General features: G+C 39.7%; 1 protein-coding gene across 8 annotated transcripts in view; it reads left to right on the forward strand.

Annotated features, from left to right (window-relative positions):
* Positions 1-16,734, forward strand: part of AEBP2 (AE binding protein 2) — a 257,005-nt gene that overhangs the window by 22,592 nt on the left and 217,679 nt on the right. For all 8 annotated transcript variants that reach the window (XR_013400655.1, XR_013400654.1, XR_013400653.1 and 5 more), the window contains exons 2-3: positions 1,733-1,940; positions 12,754-12,861. Coding sequence is in view for 5 of the 8 variants with exons in the window: in XM_077953143.1 (XP_077809269.1) it covers positions 1,733-1,940; positions 12,754-12,861 (316 nt within the window). In the remaining 3 variants the exon portion in view is untranslated. The remainder of the gene's footprint in view (positions 1-1,732; positions 1,941-12,753; positions 12,862-16,734) is intronic.

The raw sequence follows: 16,734 nt of genomic DNA on the forward strand, positions 1-16,734 counted from the left end.
TAGCTGGGACTGCAGGCACATACCACCATGCCTGGCTAATTTTTTGTATTTTTAGTAGAGATGGGGTTTCACCATGTTAGCTAGGATGATCTCAATCTCCTGATCTTGTGATCTGTCCGTTGCAGTCTCCCAAAGTGCTGGGATTATAGGCATGAGCCACTGTGACCTGCCTGAATGTTCTTTTTTTTAAGAAGGTATGTGCTGTGGTTGACTGTCATGATGCCTGCAACTTTGAAATGATTCAGAGAAACAGATTACAGATAGCAAATACGGTAAAAATGTTAATTGAATTCAGATTTAGCTATATTTTGTGTCTTTGAAATTTTCCATGATAAAAACTTGGCAGGAGGGAAGCATACCTCTTTAAAGTTAATACAATTTTCACAACTTGACTTGTGTTATTTCTTAAATTGCAAGCAGATACACACCCTTTCACAGATTTAGTCTGAAAACATTCTTCCTCTTGACCCTTATGATTGAAGTGACTTTCATGTAATTTATTTATTGAGAAGATTTTGAAAAAAGAAAATAAGTGAATTGCTTTTAAAATTAAGGAAAAAGTGTGGTACATTTTATTAAGCTGTGAATTTTTGAGCATTTTGACCACTAATAATATAATTTTTTTAAATAAAAGAGTTACTACTATGTAATACTTTATTTTATTTTTTGAGACAGAGTTTTGCTCTTGTTGACCAGGCTGGAGTGCAATGGCGTGATCTTTAATTTAATTTAATTTTATTTTATTTTATTTTTTGAGACAGAGTTTTGCTCTTGTTGACCAGGCTGGAGTACAGTGGTGCGATCTCCACTCACTCCAACCTCTACCTCCCAGGTTCAAGAGATTCTCCTGCCTCAGCCTCCCGAGTAGCTGGGATTACAGGCACCTGCCACCACACCCAGCTAATTTTTTGTATTTTTAGTAGCAATAGGTTTTCACCATGTTGAGCAGGCTAGTCTCGAACTCCTGGCCTCAGGTAATCTACCCGCCTCGGCCTCCCAAAGTGCTGGGTTTGCAGGAGTGATCCACCACGTCCAGCCATATGTAATACTTTAGTAAATAAAAATTAAAAGGAATTGGTTGACATTTTCAGTCTTGTTTTTATGGCTAGAGATGAGTTAAAAAAATAAAATTTTAGGGTCAGGAAAAGATTTTTTATTTGGACTTTAGAAAAATCAGAGACCAGTTTTCTCTCTTCTGCTTTTTTATTTATCAGGGAAAATACTGCAAAATCTCCCCAATTCTTTGATATGAAAAGGGAGTAGGAGTGGTAGCAGTTATATTTTCAGATTAATGATTAGAAGAGATTTCAGGTCAACAAGTGATTTGCAGAGCCATAAAGATAATGCTTTGATTATGTATTATTTACAGCTGGAAACTCTTACTTTCTCTTGCTGCTTTGAACTGTGGAAGGGATGAGATGTGATAAGCTGTGTGTGGGTGTGGGTGTGGTTTGTTTTCTGTAAGATATAGTATTGAGTTCATGCCTGCCAAAAGTTGCTTAAATTATTCCATATCTGATTTTGAGGTACTGTCATGTTTCTGTCTTGATTTGTACTTCATTGCCAACTAATTAATATCAAAGCATTGTTGTTTTCTAATGGAGAATATGGTTACTATGCTTTGCTCACATGGAGCAGAATGTCAAGTGGTAATCTTAATTAAGTATTTATAAGATCATATTCATGTTAGTATATTTCTAGGAATAACACAGCCTTTTTTCTTCTTTTGTAGCATAAGCAGTACTATAATGGATGTAGACAGCACAATTTCCAGTGGGCGTTCAACTCCAGCAATGATGAATGGACAAGGAAGCACTACTTCTTCAAGCAAAAATATTGCCTATAATTGTTGTTGGGACCAGTGCCAGGCTTGCTTCAACTCTAGCCCAGATCTGGCAGATCACATCCGTTCCATACATGTAGATGGTCAGCGAGGAGGGGTTGGTTTTGTCATTTCTTTTTTTCACTCCCTGTTTTCGTTAGTTTTATTATAATTGCTAGTTAGGCTTTTTTGCTGAAAGTAATTTGGGATTATTTTTACACAGGCTTAATTTTTTCAAGTGAATTTTTAATAATTATTTCCCATATACTTGATAGAATCAAATAAAAATAGGATATGTGTTGGATTTTAGTTTGCTTTTAGATACGTTATTTTGAAGAAATTAGACTTTTAAAAATATAGTAGGTGACAGTATTATAAATGAATACAGTGTATTCCAGGGTTCTGATGTTTTGAGTTGAGAACATTTAGAATTAGCACTGTCTTGGTTTTCCTTTGTTAGAGGATCCTAAATTATTCCTGATGCTTAAATTAACTGGGGAGACTATTGGTACCAGGATTAGTATATGCAATTCTATTAAATGACAACCTGAACTCCTTATTTGTGAGTGAGAGTTGATAATCTTTCCCAGGTCTTGACAAAACTATTTAGATGGAAAGTTCTGATTCGTCAGTATTGACCTATATCCTTTCAGGAATACATTTAATTGTGTCAGTTCGTGTAACTTCTATTAGGTACTGAATAAAGAGCTAAGCAAATGGGTAAGCCAAAAGTAATGTGCCAGAATATTAATTTATACATTGTTTCAGCTTTACCTAGATTTTTGTTGAATAGTTATCACACTTAGTGCATTTTTCAGAAATTACTGTCACAGTGTAAGGGCAGGTAATTTATTAGTATTAGGCCACACATTTCTTATCAGCCTTCCATCACTATTGAAGAACAGATAACTAACATAGTAAAAACCATCATGGTTTAAGTTAGTGGATAACTGTTTCCAAGGTTCTGTTGATACTTAGAGTATAATATTGATCTTTTTTTTTTTTTAAACATCCAGCCAAGTCAACATTTCTAACATTTTAAGCAGTGATGTCATACTTGAATTTTTTTTTTTTTTTTTTTGAGATGGAGTCTTGCTCTGTTGCCCAGGCTAGAGTGCAGTGGCGTGATCTTGGCTCACCACAGCCTCTGCCTCCTGGGTTCAAGTGATTCTCCTGCCTCAACCTCCTGAGTAGCTGGGATTACCAGTGCTTGCCACCATGCCTGGCTAATTTTTGTTTGTATTTTTAGTAGAGATGGGGTTTTGCCATGTTGGCTAGGCTGGTCTCGAACTCGTGAACTCAAGTGATCCGCCCGCCTTGGCCTCCCAGAGTGCTGGGATTATAGGCATGAGTCACTGTATGTGGCCGAAATTTCTTTTAAGACATATTCTTCCCTGTCACAATATAGTATAATGTGTCAGCAGTCTTTTGATTACTCAAACTTGATAAGTAAACACTTGTACATTTGTCTTCTTGTTAGAGTTAATAGGTATGATGTCTGAGTAACCAGTAAAATGTTATACTTACCTATGATTTGTTAATTAACTGTGTCCATCATACGGTATTTTCAGTGTAAAACCCAGCTCAGTGGTTAGGCTACTTTGGTAACCCAGTCTTCTCCCCCAAGCCGTATGTCAGATACTTAGAGTGAAATATCTTAGCAAGTTGGTTTTCTGGCTTTTGTAGATCCGCTTTTTGTAAGCCAGTGCTTGATGTCACTTGGTATATACCATTTTTGAGCATCATGGCATGATGCTTTTTTGTCACTTGACTTAGCAACTGTATATAGAATCATGAGCTATTTGGAAGATCACTGGGCTTCTCTTGATGTGGGAGATGTGGGAGCGGTAGATGTGGGAGCGGGAGAATTTCACATTTCTGAGTCTTGGAATCCCGCAAGTCGAGTTGGCATACAACCTGATGAGAATTTCACCCCTTTCCAGATTTTTAGAAAAAATGCAATTACAGTCTGATTTTAATTTTTTTTTAAGTAATTAATTTTTTTTTTTTTTTTTTGAGACAGAGTTTGGTTCTCGTTGCCCAGTCTGCAGTGCAATGGTGTGGTCTCAGCTCACTGCAACCTCTGCCTCCTGGGTTCAGGTGATTCTCCTGCCTCAGCCTCCGAGTATCTGGGATTACAGGCGTGAGCCACCATGCCTGGCTAATTTTTTTTGTATTTTTGGTAGAGACGGGATTTCACCATGTTAGCCAGGCTGGTCTCGAACTCCTGACCGCAGGTGGTCCACCCGCCTTGGCCTCCTAAAATGCTGGGATTACAAGTGTGAGCCACCGCATCTGGCCAAGACTGATTTTTAAAATAAATATATCATGTAATCACAGTAACTATATACATGTACATTGCTGATATTATAGAATTAGACATGAAATGTTGGCATTTGTCCCGTAAGTGTAATATTGAAATGAAAAATCTCCCATGTCATTTCTTGAACCCTTATTCAAAATATCACTTGATTACCAATAATAAGATTCTGTAGCTGATTTTAAGAGTAATGCTGTTTGGCCAGGCGCGGTGGCTCATGCCTGTAATCTCAGCTCTTTGGGAGGCTGAGGCAGGCGGATCACGAGGTCAGGAGTTTGAGACCAGCCTGGCCAATATGGTGAAACCCCATCTCTACTAAAAATACAGAAATTAGCTGGGTATGTTTGTGTGCCCCTATAGTCCCAGCTACTGGGGAGGCTGAGGCAGAAGAACCACTTGAACCCGGGAGGCGGAGGTTGCAGTGAGCTGAGATTGCACCACTTCACTCCAGCCTGGGTGACAGAATGAGACTCTGTCTCAAAAAATAAAATAAAATAAAAAGAGTAATGCTATTTTGACCAAAGATAGGAGTCCTGATCTTTGAAGGACATTATTTGCTAAACTATAAATGTGAAGGATCAAATAATGTAGAAAATGCATCCCAGTTTTTTCCTACACACCAGTCATTAGGATATAGACTATGGTTTGTTTGTTTGTTTGTTTGTAGAGATGAGGTTTCACCATGTTGCCCAGGCTGGTCTCCAACTCCTGGACTCCAGCGATCTGCCCGTCTTGGTCTCTGAAAGTGCTGAGATTACAATAGACTATGTGTTTTGAATGATAAAATATGAATGAGAAATTGAGGGTACTATTATAAAAGACAAGAAAACTCGATCTGATTTTGTGCTTTGAGATTGACTTTTGTGTTTGTTTTTTCTTTTATTTTCTTTTTTTGAGATGGAATCTCTGTTGCCCCGGCTGGAGTGCAGTGGCACGACCTCAGCTCACTACAACCTCTGCCTCTCGGGTTCAAGCAGTTCTCCTGCCTCAGCATCTCAAGTAGCTGGGATTACAAGTGTGCACCACCACGCCCAGCCAATTTTTGTATTTTTAGTATGGATGGGGTTTCACCATGTTGGCCAGGCTGGTCTTGGAACTCCTGACCTAAGGAGTTCCTGAGGAGGACCTGATCATCCTCCTCAGCCTCCCAAGGTGCTGGAATTACAGGCGTGAGCCACCATGCCTAGCAGGTTTTGTGTTTTGAAGAGTAATTGTTGGTTGGAACATCAGATTTTTTTTCTTTGAAATGAACTTTAAGAAAACAAAAACATTTTCGGCTGGGCACAGTAATCCCAGCACTTTGGAAAGCTGAGGCAGGTAGATCGCTTGAGCTCAGGAGTTTTCAGGCCAGCCTGGGCAACATGACAAAATCCTGTCTCTACAAAAATTAGCTGGGTGTGGTGGCACACACCTGTGGTCTTAGCCACTCAGGGGGATGAGGTGGGAGAATTGCTTGAGCCTAGGAGGTTGAGGTGCTGTGAGATCGCGCCACTGCACTCCAGCCTGGATGACAGAGTGAGATCCTGTCTCAAAAAAAAGAACAAAAAACAATTTTAATGTACAGTTCAGGGGCTTTAAGTACATTCACCTTATTGTGTAATCGTCACCCACTGTCTCCAGAACTTGTAAATTATCATCCCAAATTGAGATGTATATCCATTAAACAAACTTACTGTCTGCTCCCACTAGCTCCTGGTAACCACAGTTCTACTTTCTATCTCTGTGTGTTTGACTGTTGTAGGTATCTAATATAAGTAGAAAACACCTGATTTTGTTGGCCTAATTATTTTTTTAGTTTTCTTATTTCTTCTTTCTCTCTTAAGTGTTAAAGTGTCATCATGGAACAGAAACAGATGAGGAAAAAATTGGTAACCCTAGAAGATTTTATGCTTCTGATTATTGAAAGATGACAATTTTACTGGAGCAGTAAGTTAGCAAGATCTAAACTATATTAATTTATGTTCTTTTTCTCGTTCCACTATAATCTTTGCCCTGGGGAGAAAAGCAAAACCATTATATAACCACTTAGCATTGTTTTTTTCCCCCTTTTAAGCTGTTTATGTTGCTATGTTCATGTGGACTTCTTTGGAGGCTGAAGTCAAGTGGAGTTTAGATTTTCCTGGCCTGATTTCTACATTAAAATCAAACTAATCATTTAAACACCAAATTATGAATACACTTTTTTTTTCTTAGATATGAGGTCTCACTGTGTTGCCCATGCTGGTCTTGCCTTGACTTCCCAAAGTGCTAGGATTACAGGCGTGAGCCACCATGCCCCGACCAATAAACCTTTTTTAAAAAAAAAATCATTAGAGTGCTTTCTACAATTTCAAAAATAAAAACAAAACAGGCAAAAAGAGAATCAAACTTATCTTTAGTGTTAAATATGATAGAATTTTGTTACTGTTGCCCAGGCTGGAGTGCAGTGGTGCAATCTCCGCTCACTGCAACCTCCACCTCCCAGGTTTGAGTGATTCTCCTATGTCAGCCTTCTAAGTTGCAGGGACTACAGGTATGCTCCACCACACCTGACTGACTTTTGTATTTTTAGTAGAGATGGGGTTTCACCATGTTGGCCAGCCTAGTCTCGAACTCCTGACCTCAGGTGATCCACCTGCCTCTGGCTCCCAAAGTGCTGGGATTACAGGCCTGAGCCACCGTGCCTGGCCTAGGTCCGTTCTTCTGTGTGTGACTGATTTCTGAAGATTAGGCTCTGAGTTATCTTACTAATCAAATTTCAAATCCCAGTGTCCTCTTAATATACACCTAAGTCTTGGAAAGTGGGGAACTTGTAGGACTTTAGAGGCTCAGTGTAAAATATATTACTGCTCTTTCTTTCTCAGCTATTTCTCACATAAAAACAATTTCTGGAAAGCTGTTTAGATTTCTTGATACAGGATTTATTTTCTGTGTCATTTCAGGTTTACTTTTGCATATATTCTTTGGTGTGTTTTTTTGCTGAGAGGCAAAGTGAGGCGATTTTGGGCAAGGGAGGAATATGATACGATGTTATTGGAAGACTTGAATGAGTCCAGTTAACTATAGCGCTCAGGAGGTCAAGGTTGCAGTGAGCTATGATTGTGCCTCTGCCTTACAGCCTGGATGATAGAGCAAGATTCTGTCTCATTTAAAAAAAAAAAAAAGAAAAGAAAAATAAGGCTTGATGGTATCATGGAAGCATCCGTCCACCCCCTCTGCCTGACTTTTGTGTTTTTTTTTGTTAATGAGACAGAGTCTTTTTTTTTTGTTTTTGTTTTTGTTTTTGAGACGGAGTCTCGTTCTGTCGCCCAGGCTGGAGTGCAGTGGCGCGATCTCGGCTCACTGCAAGCTCCGCCTCCCGGGTTCACGCCATTCTCCTGCCTCAGCCTCCCGAGTAGCTGGGACTACAGGCGCCCACAACCGCGCCCGGCTAATTTTTTGTATTTTTAGTAGAGATGGGGTTTCACCGTGGTCTCGATCTCCTGACCTTGTGATCCGCCCGCCTCGGCCTCCCAAAGTGCCGGGATTACAGGCATGAGCCACCGCGCCCGGCTGAGACAGAGTCTTACTATGTTTTCCAACTCCTGGGCTTAAGCAGTGCTCCCACCTCGGCTTCTTGAGTTCCTGGGATTCCAGGCAAGAACCACCACACTCAGCTGGCCTACCTGACTTTAGATGGTGTCGCTCTTTTCTTTTTGTGTCATTTTACTGAAAACAAGATCATTTACTCAGTATAATTAGGCCTTTATTTTGGCATGTAGATTATTCTGTTAACTTGCTCTGCGTTTAGAGTATATTTGGCTGATTTTAATTTACTGGTAATAACTGAATTTCCTTGTGCATACTTAGGCAGGTTAACATTCCATTTTTTTGCAGTGGATTTTTCATTTATTTACAGAAAGATTTCATGGATTCATTTGTGCTCTTCAGGTGCATAGGTGTTTGTGCGTTTGTCTGTACTATCATACAAGCCATTTTAAGTATAGGCCATTCAAATACATTCAGATACATACACTGGTACAAGGATGCACTGGTTCATACACTGGTTCAAGGATATTGACCAAAGTGAAGGAGACTCAGACAACTCTTGGCTCCCAGGTTTGTACTGTCTTTACTCACTTTGGGTGTTTTGGAGAAGATTCCTGAAGGTAAAACCTGTTCTGATAGAAACTCAGTACTTTGTAGAGTTCTTAACAGAAAGCCGAAACCTCCCTGTAACACTGAAATTTTAGACATCTACATCTCATGTGTAAGGCCCTTGTAAACTTGAAGATTTCTTTGGCAGTCCAAAATATATATGTATGTTTTTTGAGATGGAGTCTCTTTCTGTCACCCAGGCTGGGGTGTAGTGGGGCCATCTCAGCTCACTGCAACTTCCGCCTCCTAGGTTCAAGCAGTCCTCCTGCCTCAGTCTCCCAAGTAGCTGGGATTACAGGCATGTGTCATCACACCTGGTTAAGTTTTTGTATTTTTAGTAGAGGTGGGATTTCACCATGTTGGTCAGGCTGGTCTTGAAATCCTGACCTCAAGTGATCTACTCACCTCGGCCTCTCAGAGTGCTGGGATTATAGGTGTGAGCCACTACTCCTGGCCCAAAGATATTCTTTTAATGGCTGTGTGAGTTTAAAATTTTTTTTCTTGGACATTCTGGCAGGAAAACCTGATGGCAGTTATTTTGAGAAGGAACCTTCGGTGTCTAATATAAACCCAGTTATTTCATTGACTGATCTTTCTGAGATAATATAACTTCTATTTTCATAGTGTTTTGGACTTACCAAATGTGTGCTCAGAGTATTTCTGATGAAAAAGGAAGTAGATGATTCTTCCAAGATTACATAGTTGCAAAGTGAAAGAGCTGGACTGAATTCAGTTTATCTTCTTTCAAAAAAATATTTATCTAGGATCCCACTGTTGGCTCCAGTCGGAGTGCAGTGGCATGATCTTAGCTCACGTAGCCTCAAACTCCTGGAGTCAGGCAGACCTTTTACCTCAGTGTAGTAGCTGGGACTATAGGCATGCATCACTATGTCTGGCTACTTTAAACGTTTTCGGAGTTGGGATCTTGCTGTGTTGCCCATACTGGTCTGAAAATCTGTCTTGTAGCCATCATCTTGCCTCAGCCGCCGGAGCAGCTGGGATTCTAGGCACGAGTCACTATGCTCAGCAGGTTGTTTTCTATTTCTGTTATGTCTAATACAGCCTAATACGACACAATTTGCTGTATCATAAGAGACTAGACTTTGGACCCCTGTGTCTTATTCTGTTAAAATAGCCAGACCTTAATTCATTTTAAAATAGAACCATGACAAATTATATTCTTGAACATACTCCTGCCAAATTTGGATATAATTGGAATCCTATGGTATTTGATTTTTCAGAGTTAATCTTAACAGTAGGAGAGTTTCTAAAAATAGTATAAAAATATTTTTCACATGTTATACATCTAAAAAGTCTCAGGTTTGAAGAAGACCCTTTCGTCAGATTTGGGAATATTTTTATCAAAACGTCATCCTAATACAGGTTAGGAAAGGAAATAATAGCCTCGAACAGTTTTGTGTTGTTTTTATTGTGGATCTTTCTTTTTTCTTTTTTAAGATGGAGTTTTGCTCGTTTCCCAGGTTTGAGTGCAATGGTGCAATCTCAGCTCACTGTCACCTCCGCCTCCCGGGTTCCAGCGATTCTCCTTCCTCAGCCTCCTGAGTAGCTGGGATTACAGGCGTGTGCTACCACACTTGGCTAATTTTGTATATTTACTAGAGACATGGTTTTACCGTGTTGGTCAGGCCGGTCTCGAACTCCTGGCCTCAAGTGATTCACCCACCTCGGCCTCCCAAAGTTTTGGGATTACAGGCGTGAGCCATTACACCAGGCCTTTTTTGGATCTTTCTAAACATTTCACCCCAATATAGCTAAACACAGTTAACTTTGATCTCTTTACACCTACTTCATTTGGTATAAAATTCACTAGGTTGAAGATTTTGGTTTTTCTTTGAATCTGAAGGTGTTGTCTTAATTGTGTTACTAGAGATTATTCCATGTAGAGTCTAGACCATAGTTACTAACCAAGGCCGTATCAGATGTAATTTCAGACCTGCCATTATCTCTATAGTCATGTTTGCTCATAGGAAAAAAAAATAGAAGCCGGATACTACTGTTTTCACCAAATTTAGTGATTGAGTATTGTTAGGTAGAGGCAGTGCTTATTTCGAAGGAACTAAATTCTATCTTTAAGAGTATCGCAGAGTGGGGCGGGGAGGGGTCACTTAAGAATCCTTTTAACGTTAAGGAGAATCCTTCTGTCACAAAAGTTGTTACAGGAATGATGTTGATATTGTTCCCAAATACTTTCTTTAAGGCATTTCTGTTTACGTATTAGGTTGGTGCACAAGTAATTGCCTTTTTTTTCAGTTACATTAATGGCAAAAACAGCAATTACTTGCACACCAAACTAATAGTATGATTTCTGAGAGAATTTTAAACCAACCCCTGATTCCTCCTCTTTATTACTTGGATTGAAAAATAAGACTTTGAGTCTAGTGGTAGTTTTTTTTTTTTTTTTTCTTTTGAGACAGGATCTATCTCTTACTGCCCAGGTTGGAGTGCAGTGGCATAATCATAGCAGCTCACTGTAGCTTTGCCCTCTCCGGCTCAAGCAATTCTCCCACCTCAGCCTTCTAAGTAGCTGGGACTACAGGTGGACACCACCATGCCTGGTTAATTTTTGTATATTTTGTATAGACAGGGTTATGGCATGTTGCCCAGGCTGGCCTCATTCCTGGGCTCAAGCAGTCCTCCTGCTTTGGCCTTCCAAAGTGCTGGGGTTAGAGGTGTGAGCCACTGTGCATGGTGAGTCTAGTAGTCTTGATTTCAAAAATTGATAGCATTAATTACCCATGTGTGATTATTAAACAATATTGAATTAATTTCTATAGCATTTAAGGTTTTTGTTTTTTGTTTTTTGCCTTTTTTTTTTTTTTTTTTGGAGAGAAGATCTCACTCTGTCACCTACACTGGAGTGCAGTAGTGCCATCATGGCTCACTGCAGCCTTCATCTCTTGGGCTCGATCAATCATCCTGCCTCAGCTACCGCACCCCCCCCCCACCGCCCCTGAGTAGCTGGGACTACAGGTGCATATGCCATTATGCCTAGCCAATATTTTTTGTTACTTTTGCAGAGACAGGGTTTTGCCATGTTGCCCAGGCTGGTCTCGAACTCCTGAGCTCAAGCCCTCCCCGTCGGCCTCCCAGAGTGCTGAAATTGCCGGTGTGAGCCACCACATCGGGTGCATATAAGTATTGCTTTGTATTTTTTTCTGTTCCTAGATTTATTTTTAAAAGTTACTTTTAACTCTGAGAACCTTGGCCATTAGTTTATAAACATGTTCTAGGGTTGGGAATTTTGAGTATAAAGGAGGTAATGTTATGAGTTCCTTTATCTCATACTTAAAGAAACTAGCAAATTCGTTGTGGAGTCAGGATATGTAGTAACTTCTCTAAACAGTCTTGTCAAATGGCAGTGTTGGTATTACCTTGTTATACCTATTTGACATAAGATGATAATTGTTTTTGAGTAAAAATTGACCTCAATTATTTGTTTATAGACTGTCAGTTTTTTTAGTCTATTAAAAATTTTTATTTTAGGCTGGCTGAAGAAAGATTGTATATCTGTCTTGTGTTCTATATGTATGTAGTGTATTATAGTCTTCAAAGTGTGACTCTATGATTGTTCTTACCTTAGAAAAGAACAGAGCCTTTAAGTGGTTCTTTCAAGATAATGATTGTGGTAGACCCTTTTTTTCCTGATGTTGGGAAGCAGTTTTCAGTGTTTGGTTTGATGGAAATATCATCAGTTAGGAAACTGACATGTCACTGGTAGGAAGATGATAAAGATTAGTTTGTTAGTTTTGGTGCTTTCCACACCTAGTTATACTTAGTACCCTGAACCTAGAATGTGGATCTGTGATGAAAGTATGGTAGCTCATGTCTGTTGTTTTTATTGCTATATTAACTTAATATTTTGTATTCAATTTGTTTCATAACAAAATTTCATATTCCAGACAGGGTCTCGAATATGTCTCTATGTCATAATCGGGATAGAAATAATTCTTCATGATTACAACAATATAAGAACAAATATTGTTAGTATGCTTGTGAGACCAGGATATCACCAGTAAAAAATTGTAATTTGATAATTTTCATTCATTCTTTGAAGTTGAAAATATCAGTGTCTTCTAATTAATATTTATTGGTCATTTCATTAATTTTTTATGCCTTATATTTTCCTGCTATTTAAAATTAATAGATGTTTGTTCTTTTGTGCAGTAAATACAAAAATGTAAATAATGGCCCATGGTCTCAGTTCCGAGGGATATATTGCTAATGTTATATATGTTTCCTTCTGAATGGTATTCTGTCATGTGTTCCTATTCCTTACTGAAGGTGTGGTCAGTAGCATCAAGGGTGGCTCATACTAGGATGTTTTGACAGTTTATATTAAGCATTTTGATTGGCTTGTACATTCTATAGCTCTTGTCAGTGGAAGACTTGTAACATGTTAATTTGAATGTATGAGGAATCAAACTCTTCTTGAGATAGGTCATGAAAATTAATATGGCTTTGTTTTTCTTAACAGGTATTTGTTTGCCTATGGAAAGGTTGTAAAGTATATAACACTCCATCTACCAGTCAAAGTTGGTTACAAAGGCATATGCTGACACACAGTGGAGACAAACCTTTCAAGGTAAGGATGTATGTGTATAAATTTTATTTATTTATTTATGACACAGAGTCTCACTCTGTTGCCCAGGCTGGAGTGCAATGGTGCCATCTTGGCTCCCTGCAGCCTCCACCTGTTGTGTTCAAGCGATTTTCCTGCCTCATCCTCCTGAGTAGCTGGGACTACAGGCGTATGCCACCACACCTGGCTAATTTTTGTACTTTTAGTAGAGATGGTGTTTCACCATGTTGGCCAGGCTGGTCTCAAACCCTTGACCTCAGGTGATTCTCCCGCCTTGGCCACCCAAAGTGGTGGGATTACAGGCGTGAGCCACTGTGCCTGGCTGGCTTTTTTTTTTTTTTTTTTTTTGAGAGAGTCTCGCTCTTTTGCCAGGCTGGAGGGCGGTGGTGCGATCTCAGCTCACTGCAAGCTCCGCCTCCCAGGTTCACACCATTCTCCTGCCTCAGCCTCCCGAGTAGCTGGGACTACAGGTGCCCGCCACCACGCCCGCCTAATGTTTTGTACTTTAGTAGAGACAGGGTTTCATCATGTTGGCCAGGATGGTTTCAATCTTCTGACCTCATGATCCACCTGCCTCGGCCTCCCAAAGTGCTGGGATTACAGGCATGAGCCACCGCGCCCGGCCTGTTGTTTTCTTTTAAATGTTAGCTTAAGCTGACATGTTTCCTAATAGGCATAATTTTGCTCCTCTAAATTTTTTTAAAAACAACCATTTGTTTTAACATTCTTGTACATACATTGAATTTCAAAAGTAGATGGAGATTAAGCTCGTTTGATCTGTTTTTTTCTATTTGAAGTACAGAAGTGTTGCTGTTGGATTAGGGTCTTGAAAATAGCTAGTGGTAGACTAATGATTGGAAGCCGTGTTGGTTTTTTTTAATACTTGGTGGTCTGGTTATGTTTTCTTACTGTCAAAGGTTTTGACATTTTCATTAGCAAACAACATTGACTATTATATAAAATAAATAAGTTGTAGGACATTAAAGGACTTTATTCCTTTCACTCAGTTTTGAGGTCACACTACTGAGTTTAGTTGTAATTAGTTGTAAATCACTTTTGTCAAATTAGATGTATTCTGGGAAATCTTTATAAAGAGCAAGTTTCTGTAAAAATCTTTTCCATTTATCTTTATGAAAAATTAAATATTTTGGTTTCTATTTATGGAAAGTAGCATATACCATAGAGATTAAAAGTTTGTGTTTAAAGGAGTTTAATAGTTATTAAAACCACATTTACTGGAATGAATACTGTGCCAGTAACTTCCCTTGGGTTTTGTAGAGAGTGAGGTAATTCTTGTGGAGTTGCTTTTAAAAACAACTTTTTTGGAAAAAGCAATCAACAAAACATTATAACAAAAGTTTACAGTAAGAATTATTTGTCTCTCTCTTGTTCCTGTTTCCCCCCTTCCTCCCAAATATGTAATTATTATTTGTTTCTTGTGATTTTTTCTAGTACTTCCTTATGCATCCACAAGCAGATAAATACGTAGTCTCATTCTCCTTTCTTACCCAAAGTCTAGTAAATTACTGTCTGTACCTTGCTTTAAAAAGAAACAAACTTAATTTTAGAGCAGCTTTAAATACACAGATTACTTGTTTTTCTATAAACCAAGTTTCTTCCATTCTTGAAATATTATATGGTATATATGTACCTTGCTTTTTTGTTTTAATTTGAATAGTCTCCCCCCCACCACAAGATGGAGTCTTGCTCTGTCGCTCAGGCTGGAGTGCAGTGGCATGATCTTGGCTCACTGCAACCTCCCCCTCTTGGGTTCAAGCGATTCTCCTGCCTCAGCCTCCCGAGTAGCTGGGATTACAGGCACATGCCATCACGCCCAGAAAATTTTTGTATTCTTTTTTTTTTTTTTTTTTTTTGAGACGGAGTCTCGCTCTGCCGCCCAGGCTGGAGCGCAGTGGCCGGATCTCAGCTCACTGCAAGCTCCGCCTCCCGGGTTCACGCCATTCTCCTGCCTCAGCCTCCCGAGTAGTTGGGACTACAGGCGCCCGCCACCGCGCCTGGCTAGTTTTTTGTATTTTTTAGTAGAGACGGGGTTTCACCGTGTTAGCCAGGATGGTCTCGATCTCCTGACCTCGTGATCCGCCCGTCTCGGCCTCCCAAAGTGCTGGGATTACAGGCTTGAGCCACCGCGCCCGGCCAATTTTTGTATTCTTAGTAGAGATGGGGTTTCACCATGTTGGCCAGGCTGATCTTGAACTCTTGACCTCGTGATCCGCCTACCTCGGCCTCCCAAAGTGCTGGGATTAACCACATCTGGCCCTAATTTGAATAGTTTTTGGGTAACAGGTGGTTTTTGGTTACATTGAATAAATTCCTTAGTGGTGATTTCTGAGATTTTGGTGCACCTGTCACCTGAGCTGCGTACACTGTACCCAGTGTGCAGTCTTTTATACCTAACCACCCCCACCCTCCCTCCTAGTCCCCAAAGTCTATTATATCATTCTTATGCCTACTCACAGCTTAGCTCCTAATTACAAATGAGAACAAAATGATACTTGGTTTTCCTTTCCTGAATTACTTCATTTAGACTAATGGTCTCCACCTCCATCCAGGTTTCTGTGAAAGCCATATTTTGTTCCTTTTTATGGCTTGAATAGTATTCCATGGTGTGTGTGTGTGTGTGTGTGTATCTATATCACATTTTCTTTATCCACTTACTGATTGAACGACATTTACACTGGGTCCAGTTTTGCAGTTGCAAGTTGTGCTGCTCTAAACATGTGTGCAAGTGTCTTTTTCATATAATGACTTTTTTCCCTCTGGATAGGTACCCAGTGATGGGATTGCAGGATCAAATGGTAGTTCTACTTTTAGGTATTTAAGAAATCTCTGTACGGTTTTCTATAGTGGTTGTATTAGTTTATATTTTCACCAGCAGTGTAAAAATGTTCCCTTTTCACCATATCCATGCCAACATCTATTGTTTTTTGCCTTTTAAATTGTGGCCATGCTTCCAGCAATAAGGTGATATTGTGTGGTATTGTGTTGTATATCTTCTTTTGAGAAATGCTTATTCATGTCATTTGCCCACTTTTCGATGGGATTATTATTCTTTTTTTCTTGTTGATTTGTTTTTAGTTCCTTATTGATTCTGGACACTAGTCTTTTGTTGGATGCATAGTTTGCAAATATTTTCTCCCATTCTGTGGGTCGTCTGTTTATTCTGCTGATTATTTCTTTTTATGTGCAGAAGCTTTAGTTTAATTAGGTTTCATCTGTTTATTTTTGTTCTTGTTGCATTTGCTTTAGGGTTCTTGGTCATAAACACTCTGCCTAAGCCAATGTCTGGAAGAGTTTTTCCAATGTTATCTTCCAGAATTTTTATGGTTTAAGGTGTTAGATTTAAGTCTTTGTTCCATCTTGAGTTGATTTTTGTGTAAGGTGAGAAATGAGGATCCAGTTTCATTTTTCTGCATGTGGCTTGGCAGTTATCCCAGCAGCATTTGTTGCAAAGGGTATCCTTTCCCCACTTTATGGTTTTTTGTGTTTATTTTATTTTATTTATTTATTTATTTATTTATTTATTTTTTGAGACAGAGTCTCGCTTAGTCGCCCAGGCTAGAGTGCAATGGCGCGATCTTGGCTCACTGCAAGCTCCGCCTCCCGGGTTCACGCCATTCTCCTGCCTCAGCCTCCCGAGTAGCTGGGACTACAGGCGCCCGCCGCCTCGCCCGGCTAATTTTTTGCATTTTTATTTTATTTTATTTATTTATTTATTTTTTGAGACGGAGTCTCGCTCTGTCGCCCAGGCTGGAGTGCAGTGGCGCGATCTCGGCTCACTGCAAGCTCCGCCTCCCGGGTTCACGCCATTCTCCTGCCTCAGCCTCCCGAGTAGCTGGGACTACAGGCGCCCACAAC

Source organism: Macaca mulatta, chromosome 11 (genome assembly GCF_049350105.2).
Source record: "Macaca mulatta isolate MMU2019108-1 chromosome 11, T2T-MMU8v2.0, whole genome shotgun sequence".
Lineage (NCBI taxonomy): Eukaryota > Metazoa > Chordata > Mammalia > Primates > Cercopithecidae > Macaca > Macaca mulatta.